Source organism: Chenopodium quinoa, unplaced genomic scaffold, assembly GCF_001683475.1.
Source record: "Chenopodium quinoa cultivar QQ74 unplaced genomic scaffold, ASM168347v1, whole genome shotgun sequence".
In the NCBI taxonomy this organism is placed as follows: domain Eukaryota; kingdom Viridiplantae; phylum Streptophyta; class Magnoliopsida; order Caryophyllales; family Amaranthaceae; genus Chenopodium; species Chenopodium quinoa.
The window spans coordinates 340,417-354,585 of record NW_018743175.1 but is presented as its reverse complement, the minus strand read 5'-3'; the positions used below and the strand labels follow the sequence as shown (position 1 = coordinate 354,585).

At 33.3% G+C, this 14,169-nt stretch overlaps 1 protein-coding gene across 1 annotated transcript; it reads right to left on the bottom strand.

The window, feature by feature from the left end:
• Positions 1 to 7,629: 7,629 nt before the first annotated feature.
• Positions 7,630 to 13,775, bottom strand: LOC110732271 (probable trehalase). Its single transcript, XM_021912186.1, has 11 exons — positions 12,831 to 13,775; positions 11,677 to 11,796; positions 10,669 to 10,784; positions 10,464 to 10,564; positions 10,267 to 10,376; positions 9,651 to 9,723; positions 9,414 to 9,569; positions 9,238 to 9,325; positions 8,648 to 8,744; positions 8,339 to 8,552; positions 7,630 to 8,096 (listed from the first exon to the last, which is right to left on the bottom strand). Exons 1-11 carry the CDS (start codon positions 13,430 to 13,432, stop codon positions 8,013 to 8,015), a joined length of 1,761 nt encoding a protein of 586 aa, XP_021767878.1. The 5' UTR covers positions 13,433 to 13,775; the 3' UTR covers positions 7,630 to 8,012.
• Between the last annotated feature and the right edge of the window lie 394 nt (positions 13,776 to 14,169).

Here is a 14,169-nt window from a genome sequence, read left to right as displayed (position 1 = left end):
ATTGTTTTTTAAGACTAAAAATCAAGTGAAGTAGATAGCAAGGACCTAAGTTTAATCACGAGTAAATAGCAAATTAACATTATACGTACCTAAGTTAGGATTATTCTTAAGTTGGTATGGAGTAGTCGAATATTCAAACTTAATGAATATTCAATGCCATCTTAAACCCATTGGAAAAGAAATTAGTCATCCATTAGTGGGTCAACTAAACATGAATCCAAAGAAGAAGAATCTTCTTTATTTAAATTTAAATATATTTCGAGGGAAAAAAGAATCTTCTTAAAATATAATCCAAATGATAAAACTGGCAAACTCCCATAAAAACAAAGGACACACACATGCAATGCAGAGGAAGTTGTGATCATTCAATGAGTTTCAAAAAACATAAAAAATTATTAATTAAGAAAAAAACGTTATTCGTAATCAGCAACTTTGGAGAATATTCAAGCAATAAGTGAGGTCCATTATAATTTATAAGGTTGATAGTTAATTGATAAATACAGGTATTCATGCGCGTTACAAGTCTGATTTCTGTTGCCATGAAGCTGTGCAACCTACTGATCGATTTCTTAATCAATCCAACAATAATTAAATTTCATTATTTCTTTTGCCATTTCGATCAATACAACCTAGCTTGCTCGTTAACACCAGGCCACATGCATTTTGATTATTATTTCTGTTCTTCTAACTAATCATTTGAATTTGTAATCTTGATCTATACTATTACTATACATACTTCTTTGATTGGCTTTAACGTTCTCTTGATCTGCAAAGTCGGCAACGCTGTATTGCAAACTATATATGTTCAAAAATAATAGTTACATATTGAAAATTCTATGGTATAATAGTTACATATAGTGTCCAAATCCTTATTATTATAACATATGCATGTAATTTGACTTTCCTAGAACTGCTGAACGTGTATATGTGTATCATTCATCTTATATATAATTATAACATATTTGGTTAGAAATTTCAATTGGCAATATAATAGTTATATACCCTACAACTTGATTATTTAATTTACTAATTAATACTTCGTAGTTAATAATGTTTTGGTAGTTAATAAAATCTGAATGGGCCTCCCCTCACAGATACACCTACCTTAGTATCAATTAATCAATTATTCAACAAATGGTCTAGTGTTAATTAAAGTCCACCTAATCTAACTTTAGGTTTTTAATAACATCCCCACATCAAAATATTACTATAGCTTTGGCGCATGCTGATTGCTACATGCACATATTGTGTACATTATTTCAATGGTTTAATAAACTAGATGTTTTTGTTAACCTACTATATATATTTTGATTATACTATGTAGTTATAATAGTAATTAATTTGGTCAATTTTGTAAAGGAAGGAATCATTTAATGGTCCCAATCTATGCTTGAGATTCTTTAGCATCTTTGAAGTTTGTTTCTTGGTGCTCATACTTTTCCACTTATATCTCAATTCAAAGTTTAGTTTTAGCATGAAAAACAAGATACTATACATAGCTCAATGATTTGTAACTTTCTTCTAAGGGGCTTGATTCTCTTGGGCCCTCTATCTCCTCAATATGAGGGATGCTTTTACATATATACCATACTAATTAAGATTCAGAACACTAAGATTTTAATGATTTTGAAAAATAAGTGAAGAAAGTTCAAGAGTGAGTGTAATCATTTAAAAATACATCGTTGTATCATGCGCATGGTGCTCCAAATGAATATGTACTTTATTTGAAATGAACACATACAATTCTTTTTAACAGTTAACACACTTGTAGAAGTCATTAATTATCACGAATATTTTACAAACCATACTATACGTTATAGAGTATAATAGTCCAAAATCACAAATATATGCATTTTGAAAAAGAATTAATTATCTTAGCAAAAGGAGCAAAAATCATACGGAGCTTGCACAAATGCTCACGATATAGTGTTCTCAGGTGTAGCCGTGTAGGATAAAATTTGTCAAGATAATGAATACATACACTATGAACCCAAAATCATATATCCATATATGCTAATTGACATTAAAGTTATGAATTAGGATAACCTTTTACAGTTTTTTAATTAACTTATTCATCAATATATCATAGAATAATAGAAGGAAAACCAACTAGGTTAAAGAGGAACTGTGTAACATCTTTAGAGTTGTACGTAGTAAGACTGGTAACACGTACTGTAGTGGCAGGGGAATGGTGTATTTGTGGTGGTGACTTTAATTTGTCGTAATTAAAAATAATTAAATAACTTTGTTAATGGTACTTATTTTTCATAGATACATAATAAAATAAAAACAACAGTTAGGCTAAAACAAAAAAGAATTATTCAAGAAGATATGAGCAGGTGTAAATGTGGTGATTTCCTGATCTCCGGTCATGGTTGTATCCTCATGAAGCAGCAAATAAGTCATGCTATTATTTCTATTTTCAAAATTAAGCTATATTATTAAACCAATAAGATCTTGTAAATTGACCCACAAAACCCACTGATGTAAATTAAAAATTTTATAGTAGTAATTAACATGCAACTTAAAACGTAGACAATTTTATAATTTTTGTGGTGAATCTTGTTGATGTCATAAAATCACCAAATTAAAGTTGGTATGTTGTGATGGGATTAGCTGATCTCCAAATCTTTCCACCTTTAGAATAATAGAATTTATGTAGAAAATTAGAAGAAGCAAATTTGTCACACTTTTCTTTGATTCCTACATGCATAAGGCCCTCCTTTGGCTTTATATTCGTTAGTCCTACTCCTTTCATTATTAATTATTAAAGAAGATATGATGATAGAGATGGAAATCAACCCATAAATAAAATAATAATAATAATTAAAAAAAAAAAGTAATTAAAAAAACTCACAAGCAAGCTTAGTTAAGTCTCCTTTGTTAGAATACTCCGAAGGTCTTTGGAAATCATAAACACTTATCAGAAACATACATGACACCCCTATAGGCCGGCTTAAAGTAGGGATGTAACATAGACATTTTGATACTCAGCGCTAAATATTTCACAAGGAGAGTTAATTGGATGAGATTTAATTATTTGAACCTGTGACGACTTTCTTTTCACGTTGGCACCATATCAAAGAACCAACTCCACCAATTAACAATTATGATTAGAGCCGTAGGATTGGTTTTATACTCTATCAAGGATTTCATTACTTACAATGAGGAATACACACGCCTACATTTGGAATTCATACAAAATTTTCAAGGCAGAATTAAAAGTGAGTGAATTTGATGACCACCATTCTTGACTCATCCATGTTCGTTAACAAATTCATCCATACAATTTGTATGGTATCTTATATATATGTATATATAGTGCAATTCTTCTAATAAAAGTTTAATTTAGTACTCCCTTATTCTTTATCTAAATTGTTGTTTAATAATCCTCAATTCCGGCCTCATGCGACATTGACAGTTGATACATCCTTCACTTGGTCAGTGGATTGGTTATAGACTTGTAGTGTTGTACTGCTTGAATTGGGCAGATCCAATGATTGTAGGAGTGTACAAGCTCACTCACATCTTGCGAGTGAAGGTTTAGATTTATCCGGATTTTGCTCATCAGGGTACATACGTGTGTGAAGAGCTTGTGAACAAACTCGATCTAAGTTCATTCAACAAGTAAATAAGCAAGCACAAACAATTTTTTTTGAAATTCATAGATAAAAGATTTAATTTTAACACCATTATATTCATCTAGTTGATGTTTGTGAGCATCTAGATCATATCATGGTATAGTTACTACTATAGTATAACGCATTTTATCTCTTGTAGTGTTGTAACATATGTTAACTTTTACATTGTTTAGCTTGAGTTGAACAAAATTCAAATTGTATATACTTTATATTCCAATGTATGATAACATAATAATAATCACTCCTATTCTCAATTTTACTATATTTAGACATAACGAACTTCAATAAAAAAACTGTATCATGATCCAATTAAAACTTATGAACAAGCTTCTGCAAGCCTGACTATTAATGAACAGAGCTCGGCTAAAACTCAGATCATTTCGAGTTTTAAAAAATAAACAAGCGTATACCATTCAGACTTGTTTACCAGCCATGCTTACAAAACAACCACCAAAACCCACTAATATAATCTAATTAATTTTAAGAATAAAACTGTTAAGCAATTCTGATATATTGGTAAAATGATGTCTTTGTCATAAAATCACCTATTCCACTTGGGATTGGCTGATATGCAAATCCAGAAACTTTAATAATATGGTTTTGAAGTCGACATGAAATTATACTTAATTTAACCAACCAAAGAGATTAATTCCACTAAGCTTGGAGCATTATTGTACAGTTATAAGGGCTCCTGTTGGAAGAAAACAGAAACAGCAGCAACCTGTCTAGATAATTATGCTCACTAGTCTGATGTTGACAGGATATATAATTACATAATTAATTACATTGATGCAAAGAATATACTCCTTGATAATATGACAAATTATGAAATGGAGGTTTGTTAATTGGCTTAAATTATAATGCTTCTTTTTAGTAGCATATAATTAGCGAATTAGTGCACATATGGTCCAGCAAGTTCTTTCCAGAATTTCCTCATATCAACTGACGTAACGAAAGTGATTATCAGACTTGTTTAAGGTAGTAGGAATGCAGGATTAGCATAAATATACTTTATTAGATGTGATATACGAGTTTATTAAGCCTTTCGTTGTCGTGCAATATATCATCAAGGAAGACAATAATTTAATATTGTACAAGTACCTAGAGAAGCTACAGTGGCATGGATTTGCATATCTGATAGCTGAGGAAGTAGATGATCCATGGTAATTTGTCCCTGCATATTGATCAGAACTACAGAAACGCGTCGAGCACCTAAGGTTAAGCAAAGGAAATGACCTTATGTGCACAGACAGATAGATCATATAAAATTTAACAACCTGATATATGCCTAATTGCCTTGTTTGAATCTTGGTTACACTAATTCTTTCTGATAAGATTCAAGTACTTCGGGTGTATGTATGCAGCAGCTCTGCTCCTGTTGCGGGTGTTGTTTCTATCATACTTAGCCAACATTCGAGACCTATGCTCAGCATTTAACAGCAACCGAGATCTTGTATACAATAGGTATATTTTTACTAAAGCGTTTAGTCACTACAAAGGCTTATAATGTATACATGAAAATTTTCTGCTGATTCAACCATTTCATACATAAATGATATAGTTGTTGACATATAGAAAAGACATATACTAAACTCTATCAACGACTCAGTGAGGAGCAAACTAAACCAGCAAACCCTTTCAGTTAATGATTTAATTTCCTATAACATACTATAAGATTCTGAAATAATCATATTAGAGGTAGAGGGAGTCTTATCTATTGTTTTGCCTTAAGCCAATATAATGTATTAATGTCATGATCCATACTCGAGTGTTTTGCTCTGCCTGGTGCCAACAGAAACAATCTGAATTCTTAGGTAGCGGCTCATAAAACATTGAATTACGTTTAGTAGTCAAAGAGAATAGCTCCCGTCGATTAATAAAAGAAGACGATGAAACAGAAAGAAGCTCCTCTGAGCTAGGAGAACTATTTTCAGCTCTTAAGTTAGAAAAAAAACCAGAAATTGATGCGCACTATCGGGACAAAACGCAGTCACATACCGTTTAATGTTGACAGAAAAATATAGCGTACTCAATGACGTTGGTTAGCGTACTCAATGAATATATAATCTTGCTTTTTTGATGATTTTAAGGTTAATTATACGCTTCTCCTTTTTGATTGCATATTAGTGCACTCTGCAATGATGTTGCAGCATATACTGACATATTCTTCCCATAATTTCCTCAACTGACGTAACACCTAACAAAGTATGGCAAGGACTCATAAATCAGGCATGTTTATTACAGGGCGAGCCCTAGTTTCTTTTATTGAGAAACATGGAGTGTATCTCTAGTGACATTTTTGTTATTATTTGCATTGGGAAAAGCATTTTATACTATTTTATTTGCATCATTAAGAAATGTGAATCATTTTGTTAATTCACACCGTGCAACACTTGGTTACCATTTGTAATTAACACGCTATTCTTCTTCCTCCTTTTCTCACATAAAGCTCCATTAAAGGAGCTCGAGCTTTCATCCCCACCCATCTCCCACCAACACCACCATTTCCTCCATAAAGGGGAGAAAAGAAGGGCATAATCAACCTCAAAGGGTAAGGGTGTCATCTTCCTCCATTGAAGTAGCCTTTGAACTTCTAAAACTCCATTGAAGATGCTCTTCGGATTCTCGGTGTTATTCACAGAAAATACAGACCTTTTGCTACATATATTTCAGCTATTGTGCTCGGAAAACACCACCACCCGCTGCCTAACATTGCAACCACCAACAACCTCGCATATCTACAATTCCAGAATTATAAGTTCAATAGATGATGAGAAGATGAGTAGTAGTGAAGAGGGAAGAAGATTCTACATTTTTGGTTGAGGTTGGAGTAAATGGGACTACTGGGACTTCGAAGGAAGTTGTTGTACTTTACTAACCCCGTCAACCAATTCACCTCTATTCTATGTGATATTATAGAAAGACGATCGTACCCCCAGCTACTAGGCCTTAAAATACAAAACTACCCCCTTGAGATGCATTTCATGTTTATCAAGAAGAGAAACATGAATTTACCCTAAGTACAGCAGGAATGCATAAAGCATGAATATTTGTCATTTAAAGGACAAGAGTATTAGCTAGAGACTAGAGTTGCTACTGCAGCAGAAATATGCGCATCTAGCGGCTGAGGCATTAGATGATCTATGACTAGTTATAAAGGATGCGAGAAAAAGATGATAAATATCAAATATTGACACCCAGTTAGAAGTTTCACCAGCAATTCGATAGCTACCAACGTCCATAGATAAGAGAGAAAGATCTAAATTGGTTTGAGGGAGCATCAGCATGTAGATTGGTCTGCAAGACCCTTATCATAGTCATTCAAAGCGCTAAATGAATAAACTAGACCTACCGATTCAGGGTATTTCAACAAAGAGATGATTTTTTCTCATGCATACTAAAAACCTTCCTAGAAAATGAACAGGGAAACTAGGTTAAACATAAGAATGAAGGAATTCTGACTTTCTGTACAAACATATGGGCTTCGGAAAAATCCAAGGGTGCTAAATATTCGCGTCCTGGTGAAAGTAACAGAGTAGATCCTATAGCTGATTGTGGTGTTTCTAACCCATATACTGGCGGGGTGGCAGATATACATGTCAGATAAGGAATTGATGGGCAAGCATACAAGCAAGTACAAAAGTATTAACATATGTTTAAATAGCATTAAACAAACATACAAAAGGGGTGGAATGCTATAGTTTCTCATACTTGATGCACCAATACAACAGAGCAATGCAAGCCAATGAAAAAAAGATAGGAAGCCTTGCAATCTGGCATGGTGTAGTTCGTTTAAAAAGAAAAAAAAAAGCCACTGAATACACTGAAAAATATATCATATCAATGACCAACAGAAGCTAAAAGGTTCTATTGGATATTAGTATTAGAAAACAGACTTAAGTTCATTGTTGCTCGTCTGATATCCACAGCAGACGTTAGTTCATGCTAACGTGAGCTCAAACAGTCACACAAAATAAGAAACAGCAAAGAAGAAAACTGACTCAGCATCAGATAAACTACTATTAGACTAGAGTAGCTCAGCAGTTATAATGAAGACAATGAAAAGGAACATTCACGCAAATCAGTAATTATCTTATTTTATGCAGCAGCTTGCCTCCAATTAGACACATACACAATGCTGCCATGGGTGTTTAACAATCAGTTGAACATACAATCATTAATATTTGGAAGACCTGAATGATGGAAAACAAGTGGGTCAATTATCCAATCAATATATTAGGAAGCTTAATCTTTACCTGATAAAGAAAATTAAAAGCTTTATTTCAATTACTAAATAATTTCATAAATCCGTGGTGCCATCGTCTTGAAATGCTGATAAAGCAGAAGCGATCTAAGTTCTTCAGCTCCCAGTTAACAATCAAGTTTTCTATCTTGGGGCCATCCAAATTCTTCTAATAAAGCCAATACAACTCCATTTGTCCAGCCAAACCCAGTCTGCAGGTAAATTCATAATATATATCAGTGTGAAACCAATAAGTTATCTACTATCAGCTCTTTTTTCCATCCCCAAAAGTATAAAAAAAATTCAGCAAAGATTATAATCTCAGTTGGATTAAAATTGACAATACTAATTTACATATATTTTCACCAAAGAGTTTACTAGTATGTTGTTGTTGCCCAATGTTGTCTTTATTTGATATTATTAATGAGTTACTGATTCTTATGTAAACATATACCTGTGCTATGTATTCACCACCGCCTCCAATGTCCCCGCACTTATCTACATTGTATTTTTCATGCATTTCTCCAGTTGTCTTGTAGCTTGCATAGTTGGTCCTAATCCACCTGATTGCTATATCTTCTGCCATCAAATAGGCTTCCTTGGAACCAGACTTCGCAAGAGCTTCAATAATGATGTGTTGCATAGGGGCCCAGCCATTAGGATAATCCCTGGTTATGCAATCTCTATCACATCAGTATAACTCTTAAATAAGCAAAAGTTTCCATAGAAATGAGAGTATGAAGGAGGGTGAGAGACAAATAACCATTGCTGTCCAGAATTCGTCAAAGAAGTAGCAATTCCATAAGGACGAACCAGGCCTGAACTTGCAAGACTTTTCATAACCTTCTCTGCCAAGAAAGCTTGAAAATACAGATGTCATTTAAATTATACTATTGAAATTGTAATTCTTTCATAAAATATAACCCTACTACAAGTTGACTGAAAAGATCTAATTCCATGATTAAAGATCTAATTCCATGATTAGATATTGCAGCTCGTATCCTCTTTTTCAAAGACATTCAATAACACCTTGATTAAACCAAAAGATATATCATTATTTTTTTTTTTTGAAACCCAAAGGATACATCAATAAAAATATAGTCTGACCAGTACACAGTATCAGATGTTTTGAATAGTAATAACGACAATACACAGCAGCAACACATTATTTTCTTAGGTGATCTTATTTCCGTAAGGCATATAAAAAATGCATGGTGCATCACTTAGCAGAGTTTGGCTTATGTAAACAACTAATTTTCAAGTCTTTTATGCTTATAGCAGAGAAAAATCGCCCAAGTAAAGTGGCCAGAACAAGCAAAAGTCATACAAGTAACATGGAGCAAAATTAAATACCTGAATCAAACGGCTTGATCCATAAGGGAACAAAGTTTGAAGCAAATAAATGCTGATTCTGGTGAGAAGCTTCCCATGTTTGATCATCCTGTAGGTGTAACAAAAAGTTAACGAGTTACAAGACTGATATTAATTGTAACTAGAGGATGAAACTTTGATTTACAAGGATGTGTCACCTTGCAAGTGATCCAGCAGTCGAGCCATTGGCTCATCTTTTCATTCCAGAAGATAGAGTTGAACGCTTTCTCTCTTGATTGAGAAGCTTTGAGAAATTGCGCAGCTATGTTGTTTTCTCCAGCGACTTTTGCAAAGTATGCTATATCAAGCTCCATCTGAGGCAAACAAAAAAGTAAAATTTTCATTACATGAGATGAACCACCAAATTGATCTCAAGCTATGAATTTATATCATACCTTGAGTACGTATGCATTCAAATCTACAGGCAGTATTGTGGTTGTGGTCAGTGTTGTTAGATCAGAAGAATTCCTGCAAAAAAAAACTAATTTTCTTCATCCCATGCACCCACATGACAAAAAAAAATGTACTTGTAAATCAAATTAGAACATGAACTCCAGAAAGCGAAATATGCTTTGATACTTTCCAATATCACAGACCAAAGCAAGTCCCATTAGAGATATACACTTCAGAATAAGAGAATACTAGCAAGAACATAGGTCATAGCTAAGCTTGCCATGCCTCCCACATGCTCATACACATTGGAATAGAGAATGCTCTATCTCAGAACTTAAATATACTTGAACAAGTGTGATTTCCTATTAAATGCCGCTTATCAGCCATTATTCTATCTTATACAAACTCTGGAGGTACAAGGAACAAGAAATTCAGGATCCATTACTCATACAACATCTAAAAGGTAGATAAAGTTATCCATTTGATATTTTGAGCCTTGAAAATCCACGAGAAGCTGGAGGATCAAGCAGATAATTAAGAGAGATAACCATGCCATATACAACATCGAAAACTGAATATCACTGTACTTAAACTTGAACCCAAGAAAGGTAATTTTACCTCATCCACCTTGTACTAAAATCCCATCCAGATTCAGCAGTTGAAGCCACCTCACGATAAAGCTTTTGTTTGTCAGCTGCATCAGACAGTGTTGAAGCAGTTTCCTTGTCCTGCAAAAGCAACAGAGTAATATGTATGTTTGCTATGTGCGGCACTGCAGCTCTTACTCATGGTTGTAAAGTGAAAAATGAACATACCGTAGTCGAAGATTCTGGCCTTGGTTTATTCCACATGGCATAATATCTACTCAAATTGTGACTGCCACCTTTAGAATCATGAATTGTAACCTTATGTATTCCTATCGAAACAATTTGATTGAATGATATAACAGTAACTTCAGTATACATGAAGTGATCGGAAGTGCTGAGGATAAAAGGCAAAGAAAAGTGCAGAAAATGGCACCTGAATTCCAAAATTCGTGTTCTTTGAGTAGAGCAGGAAGAGCCTTCTTAATCAAGTTTTTGTCACCAGTTCTTTGGTAGATCTCATGTATCATTGAACTCAATAGAGGAGGTTGACTGTAGAAAAAACCAACTTTAGATGCTTCACAGTTTAATTAGCAGCTGCCTGCATAGCTTGAATTATATATTTGGCTTCCAAAGATTGAAGTGCAACTATTAAGAGTCTAACCAGAAGAATCTCTGCACCCATCTCACCTTCCCTAAACTATCATAAACTGTCACTAAAGATCTAGAATCATATTCCCTCCATCCCACAAAACTGTCCTCAATATCATTTTGGTTTATCTGATTACAATATCCAATTTCTTTAGCAAATGCATATTCACCTAATCATTCACACTATTTGTAACATTCCAATTCATATCATTTGCAAAAGTTAGCCAGGACAAATTCGGTTGAATTTCAATGAGTGTGTTATAAGATATTAAAGTATAGTCCAATGAAGCCTGAATTTCAACGAGTGTGTTAAAAAATATTCATGATGCCATACGGAGGGAAATCTATTAGGAGAAATTACAATGAGCAACAACAAATGTCAATATAAGCATGAAGGCTTGAGTTTTGTTCCATCGTAGGCTTGTGTAACTGCTTCCTAATGATGTGGAAGGACGACTTCATCAGATGCTCCACTTCTCATTAAAAGCTTATAGTTGCTTAATAATCTCCTCTAGGCAAGTGAAACTTCTTTCAAAATTTGTTACTTCTAAACCTTAAACTATATCCAGTCAACAACTTAATCTTTTACACTTCCGTGGAAGTGAAACTCCAATACAATTCTTGGAAATTATGTCAAGTGAGAATTCCTAGTTCCTATACATAACTAAACGACCATAGAGAAAGACAATATCACTCACAGCCGCATTAATACAACCTCGTAATCGTGATTCACTCATGTCAGATGCCATAATGATTTAATCAAATATATAATACATAAATAAGTCACAGTCACCTTCGATTTGTGTAATATGCTCTAGCACCATTAAGCACATAGCCATACTTCTCAACAAAATATATGAGGTTAGTCACAATAGCAGTTGCAGTCTTGTGCATGTGACTAGCAAGCAAACCCCTGTGCAATGAAGATATGAATTCCATAAGAAGTTTTGCCAACAGCAAATCATTATTGTAAACTAACATGTCAAAATGTCATGCAGACTCTTTTACAGTATAATTCTCTAATTTTTCTGATTAGAATCGAGAACTTAAGGACCTCGAGCAGGTTAGTAAAAAAAGAAAAAGGAGAGATCGGGGGCACATATAATTTAAGTCCTGATAACTCTACCCTTCAACGATATGGAGAATGAGAGATATAAGGTCTACTACATCCAAACATAACATTCAATATTCTGGTAATTCTACCACAAATTAACTTCTGCCAATTCAGTAATCCAGGTGCAAGATTCAAACAATTAGAATCAGATCAGCCCAGTTGTAGCTGAACAAAATATAGCATAACTACAGACAGACTGCACAACCTTTTTTATACATAATATTATTTTTTGAATTTATTATAGGTAGTTTAACCATGGTACGCTATCTTTAATTATCCTTGTATCAAACAAAAACAGAAATGACATGATCATTTTCAAGATGACGAAATCATGCTTAATATTCAAAGCTATATGACTTCAAACAAGTGTCCATGATCTAATCTACATATATATAATTATAATAATAAATCAGTTGTTCAATGTTTCAGCATCAACAATAGCTTTTCAAATTGGTGAAAACTAAGTTAAATCAAAGACTAATGTAGTCAACCTTCTAGCTGTTTTTTAAAACTTGAAAATTAGCATGTAGTACAATTCTTTCAATATAAACTTATACGAGAAAATATAAAAGCATTTATTACTTTCAACACCAAACTAAAGAAATCAGAAAAAATTGCGCATATTGGTCAGTAAACATCAACATCAAACCACACAACATGTCCAAGAACAACTAAACCAACCAAAAGCCAACAAATATGCAATCCACAATAATAATAATAATTAATTAAACATTCTCTACATTTCAAAATAATGGTTAAACTTTATACCATTATTTCGAAATAATGGTTGTCATTATTTGGAAACGGAGGGAGTATCATATCGAGAATCAAACCTGATAACCCAATAGGAATCCCAGTAGTAAACCTCCCTAAACCTTGAACCAGGAATAACACAAGGTTCAGGAATAGGAAGCAAAGTATGCAATTCAGGGTGCTTTTTAACATCAGGTGACGCCTCTCTACTCAAATTCTTCCATAAAGCATGAACTTGCAAAGCCCAAGCTCTAACCTCAGAATTCTTCACTTTTGGTAAAAACCCATTTGGCTCAGCCACAAAATCAGCTGGTTTAACATAAATCAAATCATCCCCTGCACCATTAAAGTAATCTTGTATGAATTTTCGCAATTCATCGGCCGAAACGGCACCGTTTTGTGCTCTTGATAGTTTAGCAAAGGCTTGTTGAGTGATAGAAAGATTAGATTTCAATGAGAAATCAATATAGAGCTTAGGATCAAAATTGTTGGGTCCAAATGTATTGAGGGCAGTTTCTTGAACTTGTTCTAGGAATGAAATGAGAGAAATTGTTGAAGTTACTGGCCCTGCATCAAGAACACTACACTTTTTTGTTTGTGGGTGTGACATGATTGGCAAAATTAAGAGAAATAATGAAAATATGATTGTAAAATTGCAATTTTTAACACAAATTTTAGTCATTTTGAGAGGAAAATTGGGATTTTGGGGAGATTGAAAAATTGATTGGATGGTTTAAAACTAATTGAAATTAAAGATGGCATTTTTCAGACCGAAGACTATAAAGCAAGTCAAACAAAGTGGGGATAGAAAATTAAAAGTCAACAAAACAATTGATTAAAACTCCCCCAAGAAAACACTTTGAAAAATAATGGCCTATAAAATCAAATTTGAGTTGAGGAGATGATGATGAAGTGAAGTAAATTTATGGCAAAAAGTTGGATTCCCTAACTAAATTAAGGGTTTTTTTTTAATGTAGGAACAAAGGTTGTGCCTTTGTTGTGGAACCTGATGCTTGATAAATGGGGCTTGGTATAATATAATTTTGGCCGCTCGGTTTCCTAAGCAACACGAGCTTTAAACCTTAACAAGGTCAAAAATATACAAGTATAAGCTTATATTAAGAGCATAAATGCCATTATATAGGCTACATATAAGTACTAAGATTCCTAAGTACATTAGAAGTCCTAGATAAATTAACTATCCAAATTCCTAAACACACTCCTAATAAAGATAGAATATTAAAAAGGTAAAATTTACTAAACTTATATCCCCTACACTAAAAAACTAATCAAAATAAATAAAAAGATTAAAATAAGGGAATAAATTCTAATTGCTTAAAACAAAAAAAAAACTTTCAAGTGAAATGTAAAAAAAAAACTTATAAGCAAAATCTAAAATAACAATTAAACTACTAAAGA